Source organism: Vulpes vulpes, chromosome 11, assembly GCF_048418805.1.
Source record: "Vulpes vulpes isolate BD-2025 chromosome 11, VulVul3, whole genome shotgun sequence".
NCBI classification, from domain to species: Eukaryota; Metazoa; Chordata; class Mammalia; order Carnivora; family Canidae; genus Vulpes; species Vulpes vulpes.
Window position 1 is genome coordinate 25,888,124 of NC_132790.1, and position 23,913 is coordinate 25,912,036.

At 37.5% G+C, this 23,913-nt stretch overlaps 1 protein-coding gene and 1 pseudogene across 9 annotated transcripts in view; both read right to left on the reverse strand.

Annotated features, from left to right (window-relative positions):
• C2CD3 (C2 domain containing 3 centriole elongation regulator) overlaps positions 1–23,913 on the reverse strand; it is a 146,267-nt gene that overhangs the window by 116,208 nt on the left and 6,146 nt on the right. For 6 of the 9 annotated variants that reach the window (XR_011995351.1, XR_011995350.1, XM_026010500.2 and 3 more), the window contains exons 3-5: positions 21,687–21,844; positions 7,710–7,933; positions 6,705–6,952 (exon numbers count right to left, since the gene is read on the reverse strand). Coding sequence is in view for 6 of the 9 variants with exons in the window: in XM_026010500.2 (XP_025866285.2) it covers positions 6,705–6,952; positions 7,710–7,933; positions 21,687–21,844 (630 nt within the window). In the remaining 3 variants the exon portion in view is untranslated. The remainder of the gene's footprint in view (positions 1–6,704; positions 6,953–7,709; positions 7,934–21,686; positions 21,845–23,913) is intronic. The other 3 variants (XR_011995352.1, XM_072727387.1, XM_072727386.1) reach the window with 1 other exon arrangement.
• On the reverse strand, positions 18,093–18,726 carry LOC112928660 (CDGSH iron-sulfur domain-containing protein 2 pseudogene; annotated as a pseudogene).

Consider the following 23,913-nt stretch of genomic DNA (forward strand, 5'->3'; position numbering starts at 1 on the left):
ACAATGAAGACCAGAAAGATAATTATATTTATGTATTTGTTAAGATTCCTCTCATAATCTCAGCTCTAGACCTTCTTACTTAATCTTAGTCCTCCAGAATCTTGTGTTTGGAAGAGGCCTTAAAAGATCCTATTTGTCCATCTGATGATTCAATACAATCTGTAAAAGTCCCATTAGATGGTTAGCTAGGCTCATGCTTTCCAGTAATAGAGAATTCACTACTTCTTGAAGCTGTCCTTTCCCATTCTGCAGAGGTCATATTATTAACTCAGTTGTTTCATCTGTAAACCAACTGATCCTCATAACTCTCATGGAAGAGGTTGCATATTGGCAGCCCATAGGTTTTACTGTTCATATTTTGTTTGGCTTCACTAGTTGGCCAGCAAAGTCTTGATTTAAGGAAAAAAGGAAAAAAAGGAAGGCCTAGGTAAACAATGAACCTACAGTAGGATAAACAGAGGAACTTACCTTAGAATCTAAAGACAATAATGAAGTAGAGCTGAAGATCAGGTTCCCCCTTTGATAGGACAGTAGCTCCCTAATTCTGAGCCTGTGTTTTCATTTTAAAATGCGTATAACAACCCCTAGTTCACTTGGTTTTTTTTTTAATAAATTTACTTTTTATTGGTGTTCAATTTGCCAACATACAGAATAACACCCAGTGCTCATCCTGTCAAGTGCCCCCCTCGGTGCCCGCCACCCAGTCACCCCCACCCCCCGCCCTCCTCCCCTTCCACCACCCCTAGTTCATTTCCCAGAGTTAGGAGTCTTTATGTTCTGTCTCCCTTTCTAATATTTCCCACACATTTCTTCTCCCTTCCCTTCTATTCCCTTTCACTATTATTTATATTCCCCAAATGAATGAGAACATATAATGTTTGTCCTTCTCCGATTGACTTATTACACTCAGCATAATACCCTCCAGTTCCATCCACGTTGAAGCAAATGGTGGGTATTTGTTGTTTCTAATGGCTGAGTAATATTCCATTGTATACATAAACCACATCTTCTTTGTCCATTCATCTTTCGATGGACACCGAGGCTCGTTCCACAGTTTAGCTATTGTGGCCACTGCTGCTAGAAACATCGGGGTGCAGGTGTCCCGGCGTTTGGTTGCATCTGTATCTTTGGGGTAAATCCCCAACAGTGCAATTGCTGGGTCGTAGGGCAGGTCTATTTTTAACTCTTTGAGGAACCTCCACACAGTTTTCCAGAGTGGCTGCACCAGTTCACATTCCCACCAACAGTGTAAGAGGGTTCCCCTTTCTCCGCATCCTCTCCAATATTTGTGGTTTCCTGCCTTGTTGATTTTCCCCATTCTCACTGGTGTGAGGTGGGATCTCATTGTGGTTTTGATTTGTATTTCCCTGATGGCAAGTGATGCAGAGCATTTTCTCATGTGCATGTTGGCCATGTCTATGTCTTCCTCTGTGAAATTTCTGTTCATGTCTTTTGCCCATTTCATGATTGGATTGTTTCTTTGCTGTTGAGTTTAATAAGTTCTTTATAGATCTTGGAAACTAGCCCTTTATCTGATACGTCATTTGCAAATATCTTCTCCCATTCTGTAGGTTGTCTTTTAGTTTTGTTGACTGTATCCTTTGCTGTGCAAAAGCTTATCTTGATGAAGTCCCAATAGTTCATTTTTGCTTTTGTTTCTTTTGCCTTCGTGGATGTATCTTGCAAGAAGTTACTGTGGCTGAGTTCAAAAAGGGTGTTGCCTGTGTTCTCCTCTAGGATTTTGATGGAATCTTGTCTCACATTTAGATCTTTCATCCATTTTGAGTTTATCTTTGTGTATGGTGAAAGAGAGTGGACTAGTTTCATTTTTCTGCATGTGGATGTCCAATTTTCCCAGCACCATTTATTGAAGAGACTGTCTTTCTTCCAGTGGATAGTCTTTCCTCCTTTATCGAATATTAGTTGACCATAAAGTTCAGGGTCCACTTCTGGATTCTCTATTCTGTTCCATTGATCTATGTGTCTGTTTTTGTGCCAGTACCACACTGTCTTGATGACCACAGCTTTGTAGTACAACCTGAAATCTGGCATTGTGATGCCCCCAGATACGGTTTTCTTTTTTAAAATTCCCCTGGCTATTCGGGGTCTTTTCTGATTCCACACAAATCTTAAAATAATTTGTTCCAACTCTCTGAAGAAAGTCCATGGTATTTTGATAGGGATTGCATTAAACGTGTAAATTGCCCTGGGTAACATTGACATTTTCACAGTATTAATTCTGCCAATCCATGAGCATGGAATATTTTTCCATCTCTTTGTGTCTTCCTTGATTTCTTTCAGAAGTGTTCTATAGTTTTTAGGGTATAGATCCTTTACCTCTTTGGTTAGGTTTATTCCTAGATATCTTATGCTTTTGGGTGCAATTGTAAATGGGATTGACTCCTTAATTTCTCTTTCTTCAGTCTCATTGTTAGTGTATAGAAATGCCACTGATTTCTGGGCATTGATTTTGTATCCTGCCACGCTACCAAACTGCTGTATGAGTTCTAGCAATCTTGGGGTGGAGGCTTTTGGGTTTTCTATGTAGAGTATCATGTCATCGGCGAAGAGGGAGAGTTTGACTTCTTCTTTGCCAATTTGAATGCCTTTAATGTCTTTTTGTTGTCTGATTGCTGAGGCTTGGACTTCCAGTACTATGTTGAATAGCAGTGGTGAGAGTGGACATCCCTGTCTTGTTCCTGATCTTAGGGGAAAGGCTCCCAGTGCTTCCTCATTAAGAATGATATTTGCTGTGGGCTTTTCGTAGATGGCTTTTAAGATGTTGAGGAATGTTCCCTCTATCCCTACACTCTGAAGAGTTTTGATCAGGAATGGATGCTGTATTTTGTCAAATGCTTTCTCTGCATCTAATGAGAGGATCATATGGTTCTTGGTTTTTCTCTTGCTGATATGATGAATCACATTGATGGTTTTACGAGTGTTGAACCAGCCTTGTGTCCCGGGGATAAATCCTACTTGGTCATGGTGAATAATTTTCTTAATGTACTATTGGATCCTATTGGCTAGTATCTTGTTGAGAATTTTTGCATCCATGTTCATCAGGGATATTGGTCTCTAATTCTCCTTTTTGGTGGCGTCTTTGTCTGGTTTTGGAATTAAGGTGATGCTGGCCTCATAGAACGAATTTGGAAGTACTCCATCTCTTTCTATCTTTCCAAACAGCTTTAGTAGAATAGGTATGGTTTCTTCTTTAAATGTTTGATAGAATTCCCCTGGGAAGCCATCTGGCCCTGGACTTTTGTGTCTTGGGAGGTCTCTGTGGAGAGGTCTGCTGTTACCCTAATACTCCTCCCCATAAAAGTCAGGGATTTCTGGTCTCTTGCTGCTTTAAGGATCTTCTTTTTATCTTTGGAATTTGCAAGCTTAACTCTTAAATGTCGAGGTGTTGAATGGTTTTTATTTATTTTAGGGGGGGGATCTCTCTATTTCCTGGATCTGAATGCCTGTTTCCCTTCCCAGATTAGGAAAATTTTCAGCTATGATTTGTTTAAATACATATTCTGGCCCTCTGGCCCTTTCAGCGCCCTCGGGAACCCCAATTAAATGTAGGTTTTTCTTCCTCAGGCTGTCGTTTATTTCCCTTAATCTATCTTCATGGTCTTTTAATTGTCTCTTTTTTCCTCAGTTTCCCTCTTTGCCATCAACTTGTCTTCTATGTCACTAACTCGTTCTTCCACCTCGTTAACCCTGGTCATTAGGACTTCTAGTTTGGATTGCATCTCATTCAATTGATTTTGAATTTCTGCCTGATTGGATCTAAGTTCTGCAGTCATGGAAGTCTCTTGAGTCCTTTATGCTTTTTTCTAGAGCCACCAGTAGCTGTATAATAGTGCTTCTGAATTGACTTTCTGACATTGAATTGTAATCCAGATTTTGTAACTCTGTGGGAGAGAGGGCAGTTTCTGATTCTTTCTTTTGAGGTGAGGTTTTCCTTCTAGTCATTTTGCTCAGTGCACAGTGGCCAAAAACAAGCTGCATTGCGAAAAGGAGAAAAAGAGAGGAGAGAAAGAAGGAAAGAAAAGAGAAAAAGAAAAAAGAAAAAAAGGAAGAAAAATATAAAAAAGAAGAAAAAGAGAAAGAAAAAGACAGGAAAAAAAAGAGGTGGGGGAAGTAAACAAATCAAAAAGCAAAACAAAACAAAACAAAACAAAACACGGGGGAGTATCTTCTGATTCTGTATACTTTAAGTCCCTTGACTTCCCTTGGAACTTGTCCGTCCAGTTGGTCTTCTGGAGGAAGGGCCTGTTGTGCTGATTTTCAGGTGTTAGCACTTGGGGGAGCTGCTCTGCCCCCTGCCTGGTGCAGGGCTCAGTGGGGGTTGTTTACCTCGTGAGGCCCCAGGAGGAACAACTCCAGTGGTGGCAGCCAGCTCTGGAGCCCTGGAGTCAGCTCCACAGTATCTCTGGAGCTCTCCATCTGTAGGGCCTGGATGCTCCGGGGCCGGGCCGCTGATCTGCTCAGCTCGGGGCAGGAGCGTCCTTGCGGTCCTGGGCCCTCCCGGCCTCTGCCTGTCCCGGGGGGAGGTTGGATCCTGGGCTGTGTCCCCGGCGCCCTGTGTTCCAGGGCCTGCACTGTTGGATTCGTGCTCCCGGCCACACAGCTCCCTCCGTGGAGCCGCCGCCCGAGCCCCGTCGAGCTGCTCCGGGTCCCGGGTCCCGGGTCCCGCCGTGCGCGCTGCAGCCCTTTAGGGAGCTCCGCGCATCTCCCCAGGGCGCAGGTGTCTGTTACTGTCCCAGGGAGCCTGAGGGCATCCCCCCCTCCTGGGGTCCTGCTCCAAGTCCCTGCGAGGCCTTTCCGCCCGGGAAGATTGGTGAAGCTCCTGCTTCTCCAGTACGGAGCTCTCCTGTCCTCTTCACTTGTTTTTTTTTTAAGATTATGTGTAGAAGGCACTTGGCATAGTAGTTAGCACATAATGAATGCTCAATAAACGGTAGCTGTTTTTGTGAAGCTAAAAATCTCTTGGTAGTCCCCTCACAAACCTAGTTACTCTCCTCAGAAGGAACTCATCTTCTTTAGATCTTTACTCTCCTGTTACTTTCTTAATGAGGCCTTAATTTGCCAACCTATGTAAAACTAACATCCCCTCCTCTATGTGCCCTGCTTGGTTTTTTCCACTGCCATTATCACCATCTAACACTACATACTTACTTATTTGTCCAGTTTATTATTGGTCTCCCCATGTAGAATACAAGATCCATAAGACAGAAATTTGCTTTTTGTTTTTTGTTTTTTTTTCACTTAAATTGCTGTATCCCTGACACCTAGAAGAATGCCAGACATTTGACAGGTACTAAAAAGTAACTGCTTAATGAGTATTCAAATATCTTTCTCAAAGTCTGGTGCCTACATAAAATATTCCAGGTGTGAACTAATTGTAGATTGTATAGTGGAATGATCTGTTCTTGTTAATGTGGCATAGGATCTCACTGAAGATTAAAATTAATAACTATAGGAAACAAATTGAGGGTTGCTGGAGGGGAAGTGGGTGGGGGAATGGGGAAATTGGGTGTGGGCGTTAAGGAGGACACCTTATCGAATGAGCACTGGGTATTACATGCAACTGATGAATCACTGAACTCTATGTCTGAAACTAATAATACATGATGTATTAATTAATTTAATTTAAATAAATTTTTTTTAAAAATAAAAGAATAAGGACGCCTGGGTGGCTCAGCAGTTGGGTGCCTTCCTTTGGCTCAGGTCATGATCCCAGAATCCTGGATGAGTCCCCGCATCAGGCTCCCTGCAGTGAGCCTGCTTCTCCCTCTGCCTGTGTTTCTGCCTCTCTCTCAGTCTGTACCTCTCATGAATAAATAAATAAATCTTAAAAAAATAAAATAAAATAATAAAAAAATAAAATTAATAGATTGTAATCAGAGTATATTTTCAAAAATAAGTGCTCACAGACATTTCAGTTAAAAAATATGAAGGATGTCTTCTTGAAAAAAAATCCTTACTAATGTAAATTATGTACCCACATAGTTATTTTAAAGATTTTTCTACTAATGCTGCAGCTTTTCTACTTTGGAAATTTGCTTGTAAAGATGGAGACAAATTGTTATGCCCCCGCTGTCACAGAGATAAATGGTTGAGCATTACATGTAATGTAAGGTTATCTAAATTGCTTTTATACTACTACTCCCAAATAATCCTATTTGGATTTCTTTATTTCAGTCTAAGCCCTTGTACAGGTAAACTAACTGCTTCCTACTTCTGCTTGGCTGTAAGTCATATTTAATTCCCAGGCTTAAGATTAGCAGTTGCTGTGCACTGAATGTTCCCACTGAGACCAAGAATTTTCAGAATGTGAAACAGATTTAGTACTAGCCTCTGTATGGTGGCACAAGTAAATTTGCTGATGAGATAAAAACTGCATTTGCCTTGAATTATTTGGGAAAAAATAAAGAATAATTTATCATAAACACTTTTCCCCTGTATCCAGGTTCATTTTAAATGACTCCTTCCCTAAACCTATAATTGGAAGCACCCAGTAATTATTTAGTAATAACTTACTGGTTTAATAGAGCTGTCTAAATGGTGAGCAATTCTAAACTATAGTGAAATCACTCACTTTTATTTGGTTATTTATTTCAAACAGAAGGCTTGGTTCTCTTTGAAGACTGGCTAACAAACAGTAATCCCAATAAATATAGCTTAGACTTGGTTCACAAATACATACATACCTGAAAGAAGGTCCTTGGTAGGGGGGTTGTTTGAAGAAAGAATGCATGAGTCACTGTGACTCTTGGCCACTGTTCTAATTTGAGGCTGGAATTCAGAACTGTTAAGAAGGGACATCTGCTTCCGTGGGGCCTTGCCTTTCAGAGTCATAGACTCTAAACTCTGTCCTGAATTAGGATGGTGTTGTAATCCAAAGAAAGAGTCCTTTATTGTATCAGAGTTCTCTGCAAAGTACAAGTGGTCCTTTCCCCTGTTATAAAACAAAGGAGAACTTTAGCAACTACTTTAGTATCAGTAGTTTACAGCAGTGTAGCTTAAACTTTGGAAATCTGTTTTTCATTTCCCAAATGAAATAAATAATAGATGTTCTATCTACAGTTGTATGGTTGTGGCTCAAGTATGACGATGAAATAAAGAACTCAGTTGGGGTGCCTGGGTGGCTCAGTCAGTTACATGTCTGACTCTTGTTTTCCGCCCAGGTCAGGATCTTAAGTCATGAGATCGAACCCCATGTTGGAGTCTGAATGGACTCCATGCTCAGGAGAATCTGCTTGAAGATCCTCTGCCCCTCCCTCCACTTAAGCACATGCAAGTGTGTGCTCTCTCTCCCAAACAAATCAATCTTGAAAAAAAGAAAGAGCTCAGTACAGAGCCTGACACAGAGCAAATGCTTTGCAATTATTTAAAATAAAAATCTTTCTCTCGCTCCATCCTGTTTCATGAAATAGTGCCCTTTCCCTCTTTCTCCCTATCATAGCATCTGTACATGACTTATACTTACGTATCTGCATCATTGGCCTCCCCACCAGATTGTGAGCAGTCCTCAAAGACAAGAATTGTCTCTTATTAATTTCTATTCCCAGTACTTGGTACTAGACCAGGCACACAGTGGGTACTTGATATTTATTTGCTGAAGAAATGACTACTTTTAGTCTTTTATCCAAACACAAATAAAGGAAAGAAATTATGAGTACAGTGGGAGTTAGTTGACAGACTGTGGTAATTACCTTGGAGTGGTTGATCTACTATTGTTAGCTGCTAACTCTTTTCCATCAATTTTGGTGATAGGCATCTTATGAGGCCTTGATGGAACCAGAAACTGGGTGCTGCTGGGTTCAGTATATTCTCTGAATTCCTGCTCAGATAAATGTACATTTTCTGTCACATCAGGGGTAGGAAGAGGATTGTAGCTGTTATAAGTTTCTGACAGAGGCTCCAGGGCAAGTGAGACCTGAAAGAGATATACATGTAATATATCACAAATTTTCTTTTATAGCGACTAATTTTAACGTTCCCTACTTAATATAAATTAATGGTCCCCATTCTTTGTAGGATCAAATTCAAATTCCTGCAGAAGCCTCACTTCTCACTTTGCTCCCCTCCTCCATCCCTCTCTCCTAGATATATCAATTATTTAGGGTTCTTTAGATGTACCTTATGTTTCATTCTCTTATGCCTTGTATATGCAATTTCCTTCAATATTACTTTCTCTGTGAAAACTTTTCTTAGTTTTTTAAAGATCTTTATTTATTTAAGAGAAAGAGCATGAGCAAGCACAAGTTGGGGGGGGGGGCAGAGGAAGAGGGAGAAGCAGACTCTCCACTGAGCAGAGAGCCAGAGGTCAGATGCAGGGCTTGATCCCAGGACCCTGGGATCTTGACCTGAGACAAAGGCAGATGCTTAACCAACTGCACTACTCAAGTGCCCCTGTAAAAACTTCTCCGTGTCCAAGTAGAGATGTCATGGCCACTCCCTTCTTCATGCTTCTGCTGGTCCATCAAAATAACCCCCATTTACTGAACTCTTTACTATGGGCCATAAGGTGTGCTAAGTTCCTCACCCAGAGAGGCTCATGTGATGATATAACTCTGTCAGGAAAGGATATTGTTCTATTCGGAAATTAAAAAAAAAAAAAAAAAAAAAAGCAGAGGCTTACAGGAGATATTTGTCACTTCTAGCTTATTCATTACCCTGATTCAATTTTAATTCCTTGAAGGTATGAACTTGTCTTTTTCATTTTTGTATGGACAAATAGTCATAGGCACTTGGTATATTATGCTTAATAATGCCTAATTCTTATGTCTGATGAATAAGAGAGTAACAACACCTTCCATATCCTTATTGTTGGTTATTTAAGAAAACTAAGACCCTAGTTCTATGCTGGAGATGAGGCAGGGTAAAGAAGGAGAAACACTAATATGAAAAGTAATCACTTGAATTTTCTTTTATCATCTCATTCCTGTTGAGTTCAGGTTCTCTATTAAATGGCTTTCCAGACCTCTGAAAAGTCTAATGGAAGAACAAATTATTTAAAAAGTAGAGTCTAAAACAAAGCTTTAGGAAAGAAATTGAAGAATATATCACAAAAGAAAAGAATAATGGTGTTGAAAGTTCAATTATAATGACAGAGAAAGCAGAAGGAATTGTCCAAGCAGCCAAAGAGTCAAATAATGATGAAGGGCCTAACACAAAAAGGAAAGGTTGCAGTTAGATATTTTAAGATGTCTTTGGAAAGGTCAATGGAATAATTTGTACAGAGAAACTGCCAAGGTACAGACTCCATAAAATACACTTGGGTCTTGATGAGAATTTTGTTCTTGAACCAGGTAACAAAGTCCTTTAAATCTATTCACCATCAAGATTTTCTACAAACACAAATGACAGGAATGCCATTGGATAAATACTCTGCGTAGTGATCGCTATAACAGCATCGCATAAAGTCCTGGCTGCCCAATGTAAATGTCAGAAAGTATTCCCTTACCATTCATCATTTTTTCAAAAGACTGCCAGTATATTTTAGAAACAAAGATGACACTGAGAATAAAGGCATATGTCCCTGGCCTTAATAATGACCTGCTGTCTGGCTACTGAGTTTTGCTTTTTCTCTAAGTAGATCTGAACCAAACACAAAACAGCTTATAGGTCTATAGTACCAGTCGTCCTTAAAGAAAGAAGAAAGTCTAGGTTCCTGCCACAACAATCTTGTAATCAAAACATGTGCTAGCTTAACTCCTCTGTTCAATTAACAATATTTGTTGATACTAGCTCAGCACAAGGCTCTGTGCTACCTGTCTGAGGCAAAGAGATGAATAAAACATGGACCCTGACCATAGAACCTTATAGGGGAACTTAAAAAAATATTTTTAATACAAAATGGTGAGCTCTGAGGTAGAGATGTGTATTGGGTGGTAAGAGAAAGAGGAATCTGAACTTGGGGGAGAGGTGAGGAACACCCGGGACAGTTTCCAGAAGTGAAATATATACATCTGGATTTAGAATCTTAAATACGAATGATACAGATAAGGCTAAGGGAGGTTGAGGTAGAACATTCCAGGCAAAGGGAAGAACATTAGTTAAGCTTTAGAGGTATAAAATAGAATACTGTAGAACAATAGAAGGATTTCCTACAAGTCCAAAGGATTTCACTCCTAACACCTCTGCTTCCACATAATGTACCCAATATATTCCTGTATTCATCTCCTAGATCATCATTCTTATCCACCTCAGTCATGCTCCTTCCCAATCATGTTTATCATTGTGCTCACTCCTCTGCCAACCCCTTCATGGAGCCCTGTAGGATTTCTATTTTATACAAACTACCTTACCACTTCAATTGAACATCTTTCTTAAAATGTCCTAATTTCTCCACAGTCTTCTCCAATGGAAACTACTTCTTTTACTAGCCAAGAGAAGGGAAGTTGACTTATTCCTTCCTAGTACCTTCCCCAGACCATCATTCTGTCACCTAAACATAGCACATCTCTTCAGAAGCCCATGCTATCCATGAATACCACAAATTTACCATAAGATTCTCACATCCATAATAGAGCAACCCTAAGGACGTTCATATTCTTCTCTTAATGACAAGGCTCTCTTCAGGACTAAGCTGCCTAAAATTATCTACTATAACATCTATCAGTATCAGTGATAGCACATTAGTATGCCTATTTTTCAGTCTTATGCTGGTCAACATAGCATTTAAAATTTTTAAAAATTATTTAACAGGGACGCCTGGGTGGTTCAGTGGTCTAGCGCCTGCCCTCGGCCCAGGGCATGATCCTGGAGCCCCAGGATCAAGCCCAAATCAGGCTCCCTGTGTGAAGCCTGCTTCTCCCTCTGCCTATGTCTCTGCTTCTTTCTCTTTCTCTCTCTGTGTGTTTCTCATGAATAAAATTTATATATATATATAAAAAGATCACTTTAAAAACTGTTTAGTTTTTAAACTAAAAATTATTTAACAATGCTTTAAAATACCAGATTTTATGTAAAATTTTGGAATTCTGGTTCTCTTGAAAAATCAGAAGATCCAACAATGCTGGGTCTCCATTACAATGTGACAAAAATTAGCTCAAGTAGACTAATAGCTTTAGTCAGGGTACATGGTCCAATTTGAAAAGTCCCCAGCCATGTCCCAATGAGGCAGAGCACTAACTATTGTTTATCATCTCACTTAAAAATATTGCTTTCTTATAATAAAATGGATATTTTTAACCTATGAATAGATGCATTTAACCACTACCATAACCAAGACAGAGAACACTTCCATTACTCCAAAAAACTCCCTGGGACTATCACACTCTCCTCACCTCTAATCCCTAACAATAGCTGATCTATTCTCAACCATTATAGTTCTGGCTTTTTGAAAATGTCATGAAAATGGAAACCTACAGTATATTATCTTTTGAGATGGATTTCTTTCACTCAGAATAATGCCTCTCAGATTCATCAGCATGGTTCGTGTATCAGTAGTTCACGCCTTTTTACTGATTTAGTAGTATTCTATTAACATGGCTTGTCACATTGGCTGATTTTCAAATACTGAGATTAGACCCCATTTGGACATGGTCTTACTACTCTTTTATATACTGCTGGACCCAACTTGCTAATATTTTTTTGAGGATTTTTAGGCTTATTTTTTGGTCTAAATCTTGTACTGTCCTCTATTTCGCTATCAAGGTGGTGCAAGTCTCATAAAATAAGTTGAAAAGTATTTTCTCTATTTTCTGGAAAAAAATTGTACAAAATTGGTGCTATATCTTTTTTTAAATGTTTGGAAGAGGGCAGCCTGGGTGGCTCAGCGGTTTAGCGCCGCCTGCAGCCTGGGGCGTGATCCTGGAGACCTGGGATCGAGTCCCACATTGGGCTCCCTGCATGGGGCCTGCTTCTCTCTCTGCCTGTGTCTCTGCCTCTCTGTGTCTCTCATGAATAAATACATAAAATTAAAAAAAAATAAATGTTTGGAAGAATTCACCAGTGAAATTATCTTGGCTTGGTGATTTATTTTTTGGAAGTATTTAAGCTGCAAAAGCCATTTCCTTAATAATTACAGGTCTATTCAGGTTATGTATTTTATCTGGAGTGATTTTTGGTAGTTTGTCATTTTCAAAGAATTGATCAATTTCATCTAAATTGTCAAATTTATGTGTACAGAGTTTATACTATCCCTGTCTTTGGGTTCCATAGGCTGTTGTGTCCCTTAAGGTAGAATCAAGAGGAAAGTGAAATATTTCTTGTGTCCATGAAAGAGAGAACTAGAGACCTACGATTTTCAAAAGAAATATAAGGCATATTTCTTTGTGGAAAAGACTATTCCTAATGGTGAAATAAACCAAAGAAAATGTGACTGCCAGGGGGAAAAATGTAATCGTCAAAGACAGCATTATGAAACAAACTACAGTAGGATGATAATTACTATGTAGAAAAGATGATAAAAATGGAATAAATAGAAAGGAACAGATTTTAGTTAGATTATTAAATGTGAATAAAATAAGTGGTACTCCTGTGACAGGAAATTATGTATTTAAGATAAAAAATTTTAAGGTACAAAAGTCTCTTATAGATGATAACATGTATTAAAGAATGTAGCCGAATTTGTGAATAATAAACATTTGCATATGTAGGTATAATTAAAATTATAGGTGTTCCCAATGTTAGCAGTAGGCCATAAACTTACAAGGTAAGCTGAGTAAAAACATTAAATAATTTGTACTTTTCTTTGTAGTTGATGAGAACACAAATAAAACAACTCGCTGACAGCTGTGTTTATTTAAAGTATCAATGAGAATTTTTACCCGAGTTAAAAACTTTTGGAGGAGATGCTCATGGCAAACAAATTGAGGAAATGGTATTTCTCCAACTGAGGAAGGTCTTAAAAAGTTTATTAAAGATTGATAACAATGGATGATTCTTTTCGTTGACAATAGACTTGTTTCAAAATTTAAATTCAAAGTGCAACATTTTGCCAAGACAAAGAACCATAAACCTACTATCTTGTTTACTTCATCTTAAAAGCTAAAAATTAACGCAGAGCTGCCTGGGTGGCTCAGTGGTTGAGCATCAGCCTTTGGCTCAGGTCATGATCCCAGGGTCCTGGGATCAAGTTCTGCATCAGGCTCCTCACAGGGAGCCTGCTTCTCCCTCTCCCTATGTCTCTTGCCTCTCTCTCGGTCTCTCATGAATTAAAAAAAAAAAAAAATCAAACAATATACATATATAATTAACATATAAATTAAACTACTGCGGTCAGCGTTTTGCTTGATAAACTGGATCAGCAGTACTACAATCTGTTTTTACTATATGAATACTAGGTGGTATGAATACTAGCAGTATTACAATCTGTTTTTACTACATGAATACTAGGTGGTATATACACATATATATATGAAGCTCTGTGTGGTGTTAAAAGTTTTTGCTTGTTAAAAGAAGTCATCTGGTTTATGTTTTCCGGGAGAAATCCCACCCCAGATCACCAGGAAGTACTGATCAAATACAGGACTATTTTAATTGACACGAGAGGTTATATAAATTACTCAATGACTTATCTCCAAGTGGATTCACAAAGAACTATATAATATGTGATTCAATTTATTCATTTTTTTATGATTCTATCTTTGGAAAATTTATTTGGCAAGGAACCATCTATCCCACTTTTCTGTATTTTTTATGCTAAAACAGGGTTTCCAGACATCAAAGTGACAGTATGAAATATATTTCTAAAACTGTAAAGACCAACATCCCAAAAAGACTTTTTTTGATTTGCAATGTTATGAAAACCAACACTGCTCAATTTGCCTTTCTCAATTTATACTGACAGTGCAACATGGAAGTTAATGCAGTGCAGTACAATATTTAAGCTTAAACACACTTGAATATCTTAAATTTTAAGAATATCTTAGAAACAAAATCCAACTTTTGTGCCAAGATTCTGCCTTTGTTTGGAAATAAAGGCAGCCATGTTTGTGAACAGTTATTTTGTTATGAAACTGAATAAAAACTAAATTTTATTCTTAAATGGTTTTATTTTTAAAAGATTTTATTTATTTATTCATGAGAGACACAGAGAGAGAAGCCGAGACATAGGCAGAGGGAGAAACAAGCTCCCTGTAGGGAGCCTGATGCGGGAGTCCAGTCACAGAACCCTAGGATCATGACCTGAGCCATAGGGAGATGCTCAGCCACTGAACCACCCAGGTATCCCTCTTACATGGTTTTTAAAAAATGCTGTAATGCTCATCAAATATAAAACATCTGGTATTGAAAACCTGGTAGAGAAGAAAAAGTATTGAGTTTTTAATCATATCAAAGGAATGGATTTCAAAAGCAAAGAATTTATAATTAAGTTTTTTTCTAATTTCAATTTAAAATAATCATATATATGTATGTATTATGTTACATGCTCATATGAGGTTTTTTTTTTAAGTTTTTAAAATTAATTTATACCCCCAACATGGGGCTCAAACTCTGACCTCCAGATCAAGTTGCATGCTCCTCCAACTGAGCCAGCCAGGTACCACAAGTTTGGTATTTTTTTTTAAAGTTTATTATATTTATGGTTGATTTTTCTTTTTCTTTTAAAAGATTTTATTTATTTATTCATGAGAGACACACAGAGAGAAGCAGAGAGATAGGCAGAGGGACACGCAGGCTCCCTGCAGGGAACCGGAATTGAGACTTGATCCCAGGACTCTGGGATCACACCCAGAGCTGAAGGCAGACGCTCAACCACTGAACCAACCACTCAAGTGTTCTGGCAGTTGATTTTTCTTGTCGTCAGTCTGTTTGACTTGTTATTTTCAACATCTGACCTATACCAATAATAGAATACAGAAAAGCTTCCTTTCTTGGTCAGCTTGGTTCCGATGATCTTTATTGTCAAAGTACTCTGAGCAACCTCCAGCCAGCTTGGCCCTTATTATTTAAAATTGTTCTAACTCCATAATCTCTGTTTTCCTTTAGTAACTATGCATCTGTCTTCTTGAGGTCTGACGGAACCTGATCTTTATAGCAACAGTCTAAAGTCACCTCTATTCATCTTCCAGTCTATCAGCTGTCCATTGGCTTCATTTACCATTTGACAAGAAGGATTCCATATTTAGTCAATTCATGACTGTTTTGGGGGACAGCAAGTCAGTGGTATGACAAGAACTCCATCACTCACTATGTGTTATTTTTCAAAAGTTATTTTTATTAAAAAAATATTTTATTTATTTATTAGAGAGAGGGAGATTGAGAGAGAGAGAAAGAAAGCACACTCAGGGAAGGGCAAAGGGAGAGAAGCCTCAATGCAGGGCTCCATCCCACATCCCTGAGATCATGACCTGAGCCAAAATCAAGAGTTTGACACTTAACCAGTTGAGCCACCCAGGGGCCCCAAAAGTTATTTTTTTCCCCAAAAGTTATTTTTAAACTAATATTTTGCATTCATGTAATTTAAAGAGTCAAACAGTTTTATTACAAAAATGAGCCCCTCACATAGACCTCCATATTTTTCTTTTCTGAGAGGCAGCTACTTTCAACTCCTGCCCCTGATTCTTAGGGTATTTACTTCTATAGTTCCAAATAATGTCCTTATATTTATGTCACATATTGATCCTCCCTCAGTTTTCAGGCATTATCTTTTGACTTAATATGGAAGATATAAATTTAGCTCAATCCCACATCCATCTACCACCTCATCTTCCAATCTGCTCATCTAGCTATACTATAAACACTGATTATTGATCTAACTGAAATTACTATTTGAGCATGTATACTATTTAAAGCTGAACCATGAGATGTACAGATTACTTTTCCTTTCCTATGAAGCCAGAGAGTTATTTTAGGCTTTGCATACCATACAGTCTCTGTCATAATTATAGTAGCTCCCCCTTATCCACAGGGGATACGTTCCAAGACCCCTATGGATGCCTGAAACTGCAGATAGTTCTGAATCATATATATATATATATATATATATATATATATATATATATATACACACACACATATATATAGAATATATATACATATATATATATACACTATGTTTCCTATACTTATATAAGTATGACAAAGTTTAATTTATAAATTAGGCATGGTAAGAAATTAATAACAATAACAAAATAAATTATGTGGATGTGGTTTCTCAAAATATGTTATACTGTACTCATCCTTCTTCTAGTGATAAGATGGTAAAATGCCTACATGATGAGATTAAGTGCAGTGAATGACATAAGCATTGTGACATAGTGATAGGCTACTATCAAACTTCTGAGGATAAGTCAGGACTGCTTCCTGACTGCACTGAAACCACCAAAAGAGAAACTGCAGACAAATGGGGACTACTGTACTCAACTTTGCTATTGCAGCATGAAAACTGCCATCGACCACCATGAATAAGTACGGCTATGTTCTAATAAAACTAATCTACAAATATAGGTGTTGAGTGAGTCAGATTTGCCTTGGAAGTTACAGCCTGTGAATCCCTGAAGAAGATAAAATAGCCCAAAAGCCTATGAAAAAATACTCAATAGATTAATCATCAGGAAATCCAAACTAAAACTTCAGTGAGATAGCAGTACATACTCACTGAATGACAAAAATTAAAAAGACTACCCAAACCAAGTGCTAGCAAGTATGTGGAGAATGTTTATATACTACTGATAGGAATAAAGTCACACCACCCCTATGAAAATGGTTTGGATGTTTCTTAAAAAGTTAACCATGACTCAGTAATTCCATTCTTGGATATTTCCCCTCCCCCAAAATAAAAACATGTGTCTATACAAAGAATTGCTTTATTTATAAGCAGCAAAAAAGTGGTAAGGAAAAAAAAAACCTCAAATGTCCACCAACTGGCAAATAGATAAATTATGGAATATCCACATAGTGGAACACATCTCTGCAAAAGGGTACTACTAATATCTCTTAGCCTGGGTAAGGAGACCATAGGTGTTCACTGTGTGGTTATTTATGTATTTTATATATATAAGATACTGTTTGGCATATCTCTATTTAGGAAAAACAACACAAAAAGTTAAAGTGAAATAAAATACATAATGCCTAACATGTGGAAGATAGACATACAACAAATGTTGATAAGAAAATGATCAGAATGAAACCCCTTCAATTTTGTCTATCTCAAAATGTTCCTCCTCCATGCCTCTTGGTTATAATTCCTCCATCCCAATGAAACCCTAGCAATTGTGTTCATGATAGAAACTCATTCCTATTTAATTCTCTTCATGATTTTACTGGCTCAATTATCCTCTTATTTTCAATTTATTTCTTCACTTGCTTCTCTTTGGTCTACAAACAAATCATAATATTCTAAAAAGAAGTCAGCAAACTTATTCTGCAAAGAGACAGAGAATAAATATTTTAGGCTTTATCTATTGCATATTCTTCTTCTTTAAATGACATTTTAAGGGGCACCTGAGTGGTTCAGTCGGATAAGTGTCTGCCTTTGGCTCAGGCCATGATTCTTATGGTCCTGGGATCAAGTCCTGCATAGGGCTCCCTGCTCAGGGAGGAGTCTGCTTCTCTCTCTCCCTCTGCCCCTCCTCCTGCTAGCATTCTCTTTCTCTCAAATAAAATCTTTTTTTTTTTTTTTTTTAAGATTTTATTTATTCATGAGAGACACAGAGAGAGAGAGGCAGAGACACAGGCAGAGGGAGAAGCAGGCTCCATAGAGTCAGCCTGATGTGGGACTCTATCCTGGAACCCCAGGATCACGCCCTGAGCCGAAGGCAGACGCTCAACCACTGAGCCACACAGGCGACCCTCTCAAATAAAATCTTAAACAATAAATAAATGACCTTTTGAAAATGTAAAACCTATGTTTAGTTAGAAAGCCAGATATGGAGCACCAGGCAGTGTATCAAACTAGTGTATCAAACTCTTCTAAACTAGTACCAAAAAACTTTTGAATTCTGCTACCCACTATCAGTCATGTCCTCTCAAGTTCAAGTAAATTTGGCATGTCCCCCATCACATGCTTAAATATGATGTTAAGATGTTAAGTGTTTCCATATTTTTAAATATCATTTAATCCCTACAACAGGGTTGCCTGCCTTTTTTTTTTAAGAATGAAAGGGTTGTACAATTTAATTTCTATATAAATGACCATTTGAATACACAAAGTATCAAATATAAACAGTAGTGTAGAAGAAAATAAATTGGCAGAAATAATTACTCAACCAGTAGCAATAATTAAGACTACCATTTAAAAGATCTTCTATACATTAAAAAATGAAAAAATATTGTTATAGGATTTTACAGCACACAACTTAATTCAATCCTAATTCATTACTATTATACTTCTTTCTTCTTCAGTATTAGTGGGCCCACATTATCTCCTGTCAATTCATTGTGTTTATTATGTGAACCATCACAGGCAGGAAACGTCTTAGAACGCCAACACCTACAGTAAGCTGCTTTAGTGAGACACAAATCTTCAATGTTTATTTCATTCACCACTTTGGGATTTTCCTTTTGTATTTTAAAATTAATCAAGCTATCCTTCTGCTGTTTTTTCTTCGGGAGGAATGGACATTGCAAGGTAGCCAAGTAGTGCAAGTACACCGAGGAAAGGCAGTAACCGAAGCCATTCTGAAACTGTGAGCCGGACGAACCCGGTAATGCTCTTGGGCACTGGGAGCCGCTTTAGGTACGCCTGGAGCTGCACCTTCACGATGCGGGCCACGCTCTCCAGCACCATCCTTGCCAGCAGCGTCCACTCCCCTCCCGCCTCAGCTCCACCCGCGCCTGCGTCCAGATGGGTTCCAGACGGGAACCTTTGCCTCAGGTTGTGATCCTGGGGTCCTGGGATCGAGTCAGGCATCAGGCTCCCCACGGAGAACCTGCTTCTCCCTCTAGCCTGTGTCTCTGACTCTCTCTCAAATAAATAAACTCTTTAAAAAGAAAATAATCCGGGATGCCTGAGTGGCTCAGCGGTTGAGCGTCTGCCTTCGGCTCAGGGCGTGATCCTGGATTCCCCAGGTCGAGTCCCATATCAGGCTCCCTGCGTGAAGCCTGCTTCTCTTCCCTCTGCCTATGTCTCTGCTTCTTTCTGTGTGTCTCTCGTGGATAAATAAAATCTTAAAAAAAAAAAATCCCTACAACAATGCTGTGAAGTAAAATTTTAGTATGTTCATTTTACAAAATAGAATATGGAAGCTCAGAGAGGACAAGTGAACACCAGAATTATTTTGTAGCCATTTCTGTTCTGGTTTCTCCATTGTCCATAACTGTTTTTCCATGTCCAAGCTCTAGTACTATTTCCATTAGATCACACCACCTCTCCCTCCCTTCACTGACATTTATTTGGCAAGCAAATCTCTAATTGCTAATCTCTAATTGATTTCCTTATTCCCTAATCTTTTAAAATCTGACTTCTGCCTCCAATGCTCTATACAATTTTCCAACAAACCCAATGACATTTAAATAAAAAACACACAAGTATTACTGTATCAATGGATATTTAAATACGGGAAAAAAATGATGCAGCCACTTTAGAAAACAGTCTGGCAGTTCCTTAAAGTTAAACATACTTTTCCTATGACTGCAATTCTATTCCTAGGTATATACCAAGATAAATGAAAATGTGTTTACAAAAGAACTTATACATAAATGTTCATAGAAGCTGCCATTATTCATAGGAGTCAGGTGGAAATAATCCAAATGTCTATCAACTGAAGAATGGATAAACATGTGGTCTATCCATATAACGGAATATTATCCATTCCATTAGTACAAGGAATAATGTACTGAAACATGCCCCAACAAAGATGAACCTTGAAAACATTATGCTATATGAAAGAAGCCAGTTACAAAAGGCTACATAATATATTATTTCATTTCTATGAATTGTCCAGAACATGCAAATATTTAGAGACTGAAGTTAAATTAGTGGTTGCCAGGGACTGCAGAAAGGTGAAAAGGGGAATGACTGCTAATGGGCAAAGTACTCCTTCTTAGGGTAATAAAATGCTCTAGAATTAGATAGTAGTGATGGTTATAAAATTCTGTGAACATATTAAAAACTAGTGAATTGTATACTTTAAAGGGGTGAATTTTATGACATGTGAATTATATCTCAATTTTAAAAATAGGAAAAACCCCGCCTAGAATCCTAAGTCCAACTGTTTTCAATTTTCCTTAGTCTTTCCCAGGCATTGATTATGAAAAATCCATTTTTCCATGCAGCTACACAATCATAACTATGTGTAATTTTATCTTTTATGGAAACAAAATATTCTACTAACAGACTATAATCTTAATATTGTTGAGTAACTTATTTTCATTTTTTCAACACTAAAAGTGTATTTCCATAAGTAGACATTGGCATACAGCTCCCCTCTCTTTTTATGGTATTTCCTTAGGATAAGTTCCTAAGAGTATGGTTACCGAGGTAAATGGTCTGCAGTAATTTTATGGCTCTTGAGACAGAATGTCAAACTGTTTTGCAGATCTAATGTGAATTTATACCATCATCAGAAAAAGAGGAATAAACCAGACTCATTTCACCATGAAGTTACCGATGTAGTGTCACTATTTTTAAATTTAATACATTATATATAAAAATATGATAAATACAATTTTAAAATGTTACATTCTTTCATTCAGTTGGAATTACTTCTGGACTATATTCTGTTCCACCAACACAATTATGTGCTCATAGTTTTTTTTCTTTTTCTTAAGTAATCCCTACACCCAACAGTGGGGCTCCACCTCACAAACCCGGATCAAGAATCATGTGTCCTTCCAACTGAGCAAGTAACTTATAGTTCTTTTTTTTGTAACTTATAGTTCTATAAGAAGTTCTTACATCTGGTAATGCTGTATATTCTATACAGCGCTTATAGTTCTATAAGAAGTTCTTACATCTGGAATGCTGTATGTCTTTTCTTATATTTTTGGAACTATTTTCTTATATACTCGTTTAAATTTCCATATTTTAGAATATACTTGATAAGGTATAAAACCCATGAAATTTCTAAGCGATTTGAGTCTTCAGAATTTTCTAGGAAGCACTCTCAAAGAGTCTCCCTCAGAAAGGACCCTTCTATGTTCTTCCCCCACAATCCTACACATACATGTAGCATAATACCTATCATTCTACATTCTACTTGTTATTATTCTATTTTTTCCTATGATTTTGGAAAACTACATGAAAAGATCATCTCTTATTTCTGTATCCTTAGTGGCACATAATAAAGCATCAAAAAAATTTAGGCTAAGTCAATGAATGAACACACCAAAGATACCACTTACATGAGTCAACAAGCAATTATTGCTTGGCACTATGTTTAAAACTGTGGGAAAAACATAGAAAGCAGAAAGCACTGTCTTGATTCCCAGGGACTCTAGAAACTAAAAAGAAGGGAAATTAAAGGGAGACTACTAATACATAATTTTAGAGATTGTGTAGGATTATAACTAACAATAATTACATAATCAATGTTATAAATTTAATAAAGAGTATAGAGAAGAATGAATGCAGCAGGAGCTATGGAAGACTTTTGGCACTTGAGATGGGCAGTAAAGCACTAAGAGGATTTGGGTAATTAAGTTATATTACAGTCTTTGGGTAAAAACATGAACAAAGGCATGAAGTGGGAATTAGCATGATATATGGGAATCATTTACCTAACCATTCTATAAACAGACTCAACTACTTGTGCTAAAAATGTTTTATTGTATTCAACAAAGAAAATATTTTTTACCTGGAGTTCTCCAAGTTTCTTGGATGTTGGTGAAACAATGGTAAAAAATCCACTGATGTGATGAGTTGGAGAAAGCTGATCTAGTCCACTGATCTGAACTCTACCAATTGGAAGATGATCAAGTTTGGTGATTACTTCCAGCACCAGCACAGCCATGTCTAATCAGAAATAATTACAACATACACAGATATTTTTCATTTACCTTCATTTTTTTTGGAAGTGGGAAGGGTATACATTAGAAAACTTTTTTACTTAAAAAATTACTTTATTTTCAAATAAAACATGCACCTACCACATCAGTTGGGCTGGGGAAGAGTGAACTCAAGAACAATAAAGTTTTAGAGAAGAATGACAAATACCTCACACAGAGGATAAAAAAATTAAATTTATATAATTGGCAATGATTGCAGGGAAGACTTGCATATGGCTTGGATATTAAAGAGTGAGGTTCTCTCAACTTTCTTTTCAGTGTTTCGCTGTTTTATATATAAGAACCCAACTGCTTCTGCTTGCTGCAGTCTGCCTGGTCTATGGGGACAGGAGGGACTCTGAAGAGCTAGGATCTCCTAAAGCCTGGTGGTAGTCACTTAGGATTGGGGCCCAGTGTTGGCTTTATCAGATTGGACACCAGGCTGCTTCCTCATGGCTTCCAAAACCATGCACTTTATTTTTTCAAATGAAACATGCATACAAAAGAGTACATAAAATGCCAGTGTGCTGATTATCACATCAATAGATATCTTCTTACTGAAGAATTTTTAATCACTCTTCATTTGTTTATTAATAATAATAAATAATACCTACCACATAACTTAAGAAATAGCTATACTTTTTCTAAGTTTTCAGTTAGAGCATATATCTTATAAACTAATGTTTGATCTCTTGTGTCTTCATTTTCTAATTTTTAATAAATACATCATACTCACGTCCACAGCTGGGCCTCACATACAAGGTTCACTTCATCCATCTCTTCTTCAAATCCTACCTTCTACAAAGCTTCTTTCCTAACTAGATTTATAGAATTTGAATACTGACCCATTTGGTGGTTAACCCCTTCAATTTATTAATGGGAAAATTAAGGCCCAGGAAAATGAAACGGCATGCTCAAATTCAAGCAACCAATTAGTGCACAACAGAAGTAGGATTCTGCTTTCCTAAGAACTTATGCTAAACTTAGCTCCGAATAACTTCCTGGAATATTCATATGGTACTTACTATACGTGCCAAGTAATGAGACATTTAATTACTGTTTGGCACTACTCACTACTATTTCATACATATCAGTTTTGTTTTTCTCAACTAATCTGTAAGCTCCTTTTGATCAGAGACTACATCTAAAGTTTCTGTGTTCCCCACAGTGCCCAAGACTTAAATATTTTTATAAGGCTCACACCTACAGTGTGCCAGGTAGTGGACCAATCACTTTACAAAAATTTTTTCATTTAATCTTCTCAATAATCCCTGCCAACAAGTGCTATTATCCCCACTTAACTAATAGGACACTGAGGCTCCAAAATCTTAAGGAACATCTCAGCAGCCGACAGCCACCCAATCCTGAAGCTAGAATTCCAATTTAAGACTGACTTCAAAGCCAGGTTCTTCTCATTCAACCAGGCTGCTTCTTCATGAAAAAGCCAGGTGAAAGAGCAGCTATCTAATCCCATTTTACAGATGAAGAAAAGGGGGAGTCAGACATGGGAAGAAATTTTCCCTAAATCTTACAGCTGATAACACCAATCAGAAGTGCAAACGCTTTCTTTATTACACCACCTGATGCTCATATAAATGTCTGATCTGCTGATTATCACATCAATAGATTTCTTACTGAAGAATTTTTATTCACTCTTCATTTGTTAAATTAGGTTTATAGCATTCAGAGTATCATATAAGAGTGCTGATCATGTCCTACCTTGTATTGTAACTAAACCTCTCTGTGAATTTAGTTAGAATTAGATACCATTCTGATTAAATTGATCCATTTCTGTAATTCCCCAGTGCCTAGCACAAAGTCTAACATACGCTAAGTGCTCAATATATATCTTCTGACTGAATTTTTTGTCCTTTATATCTTGAGATTTTCAAAATTTTTTTCTTAATAGAATATAAGCTGTTTAAGGACAGTTTAACCTTTAATTCACCTCTGACTCTCCCGTGTTCTTAGATTAACAACGTTTACATGATACTTAATTCTTACTGACTTGATTTGATAAATAACCCACCATCCAAA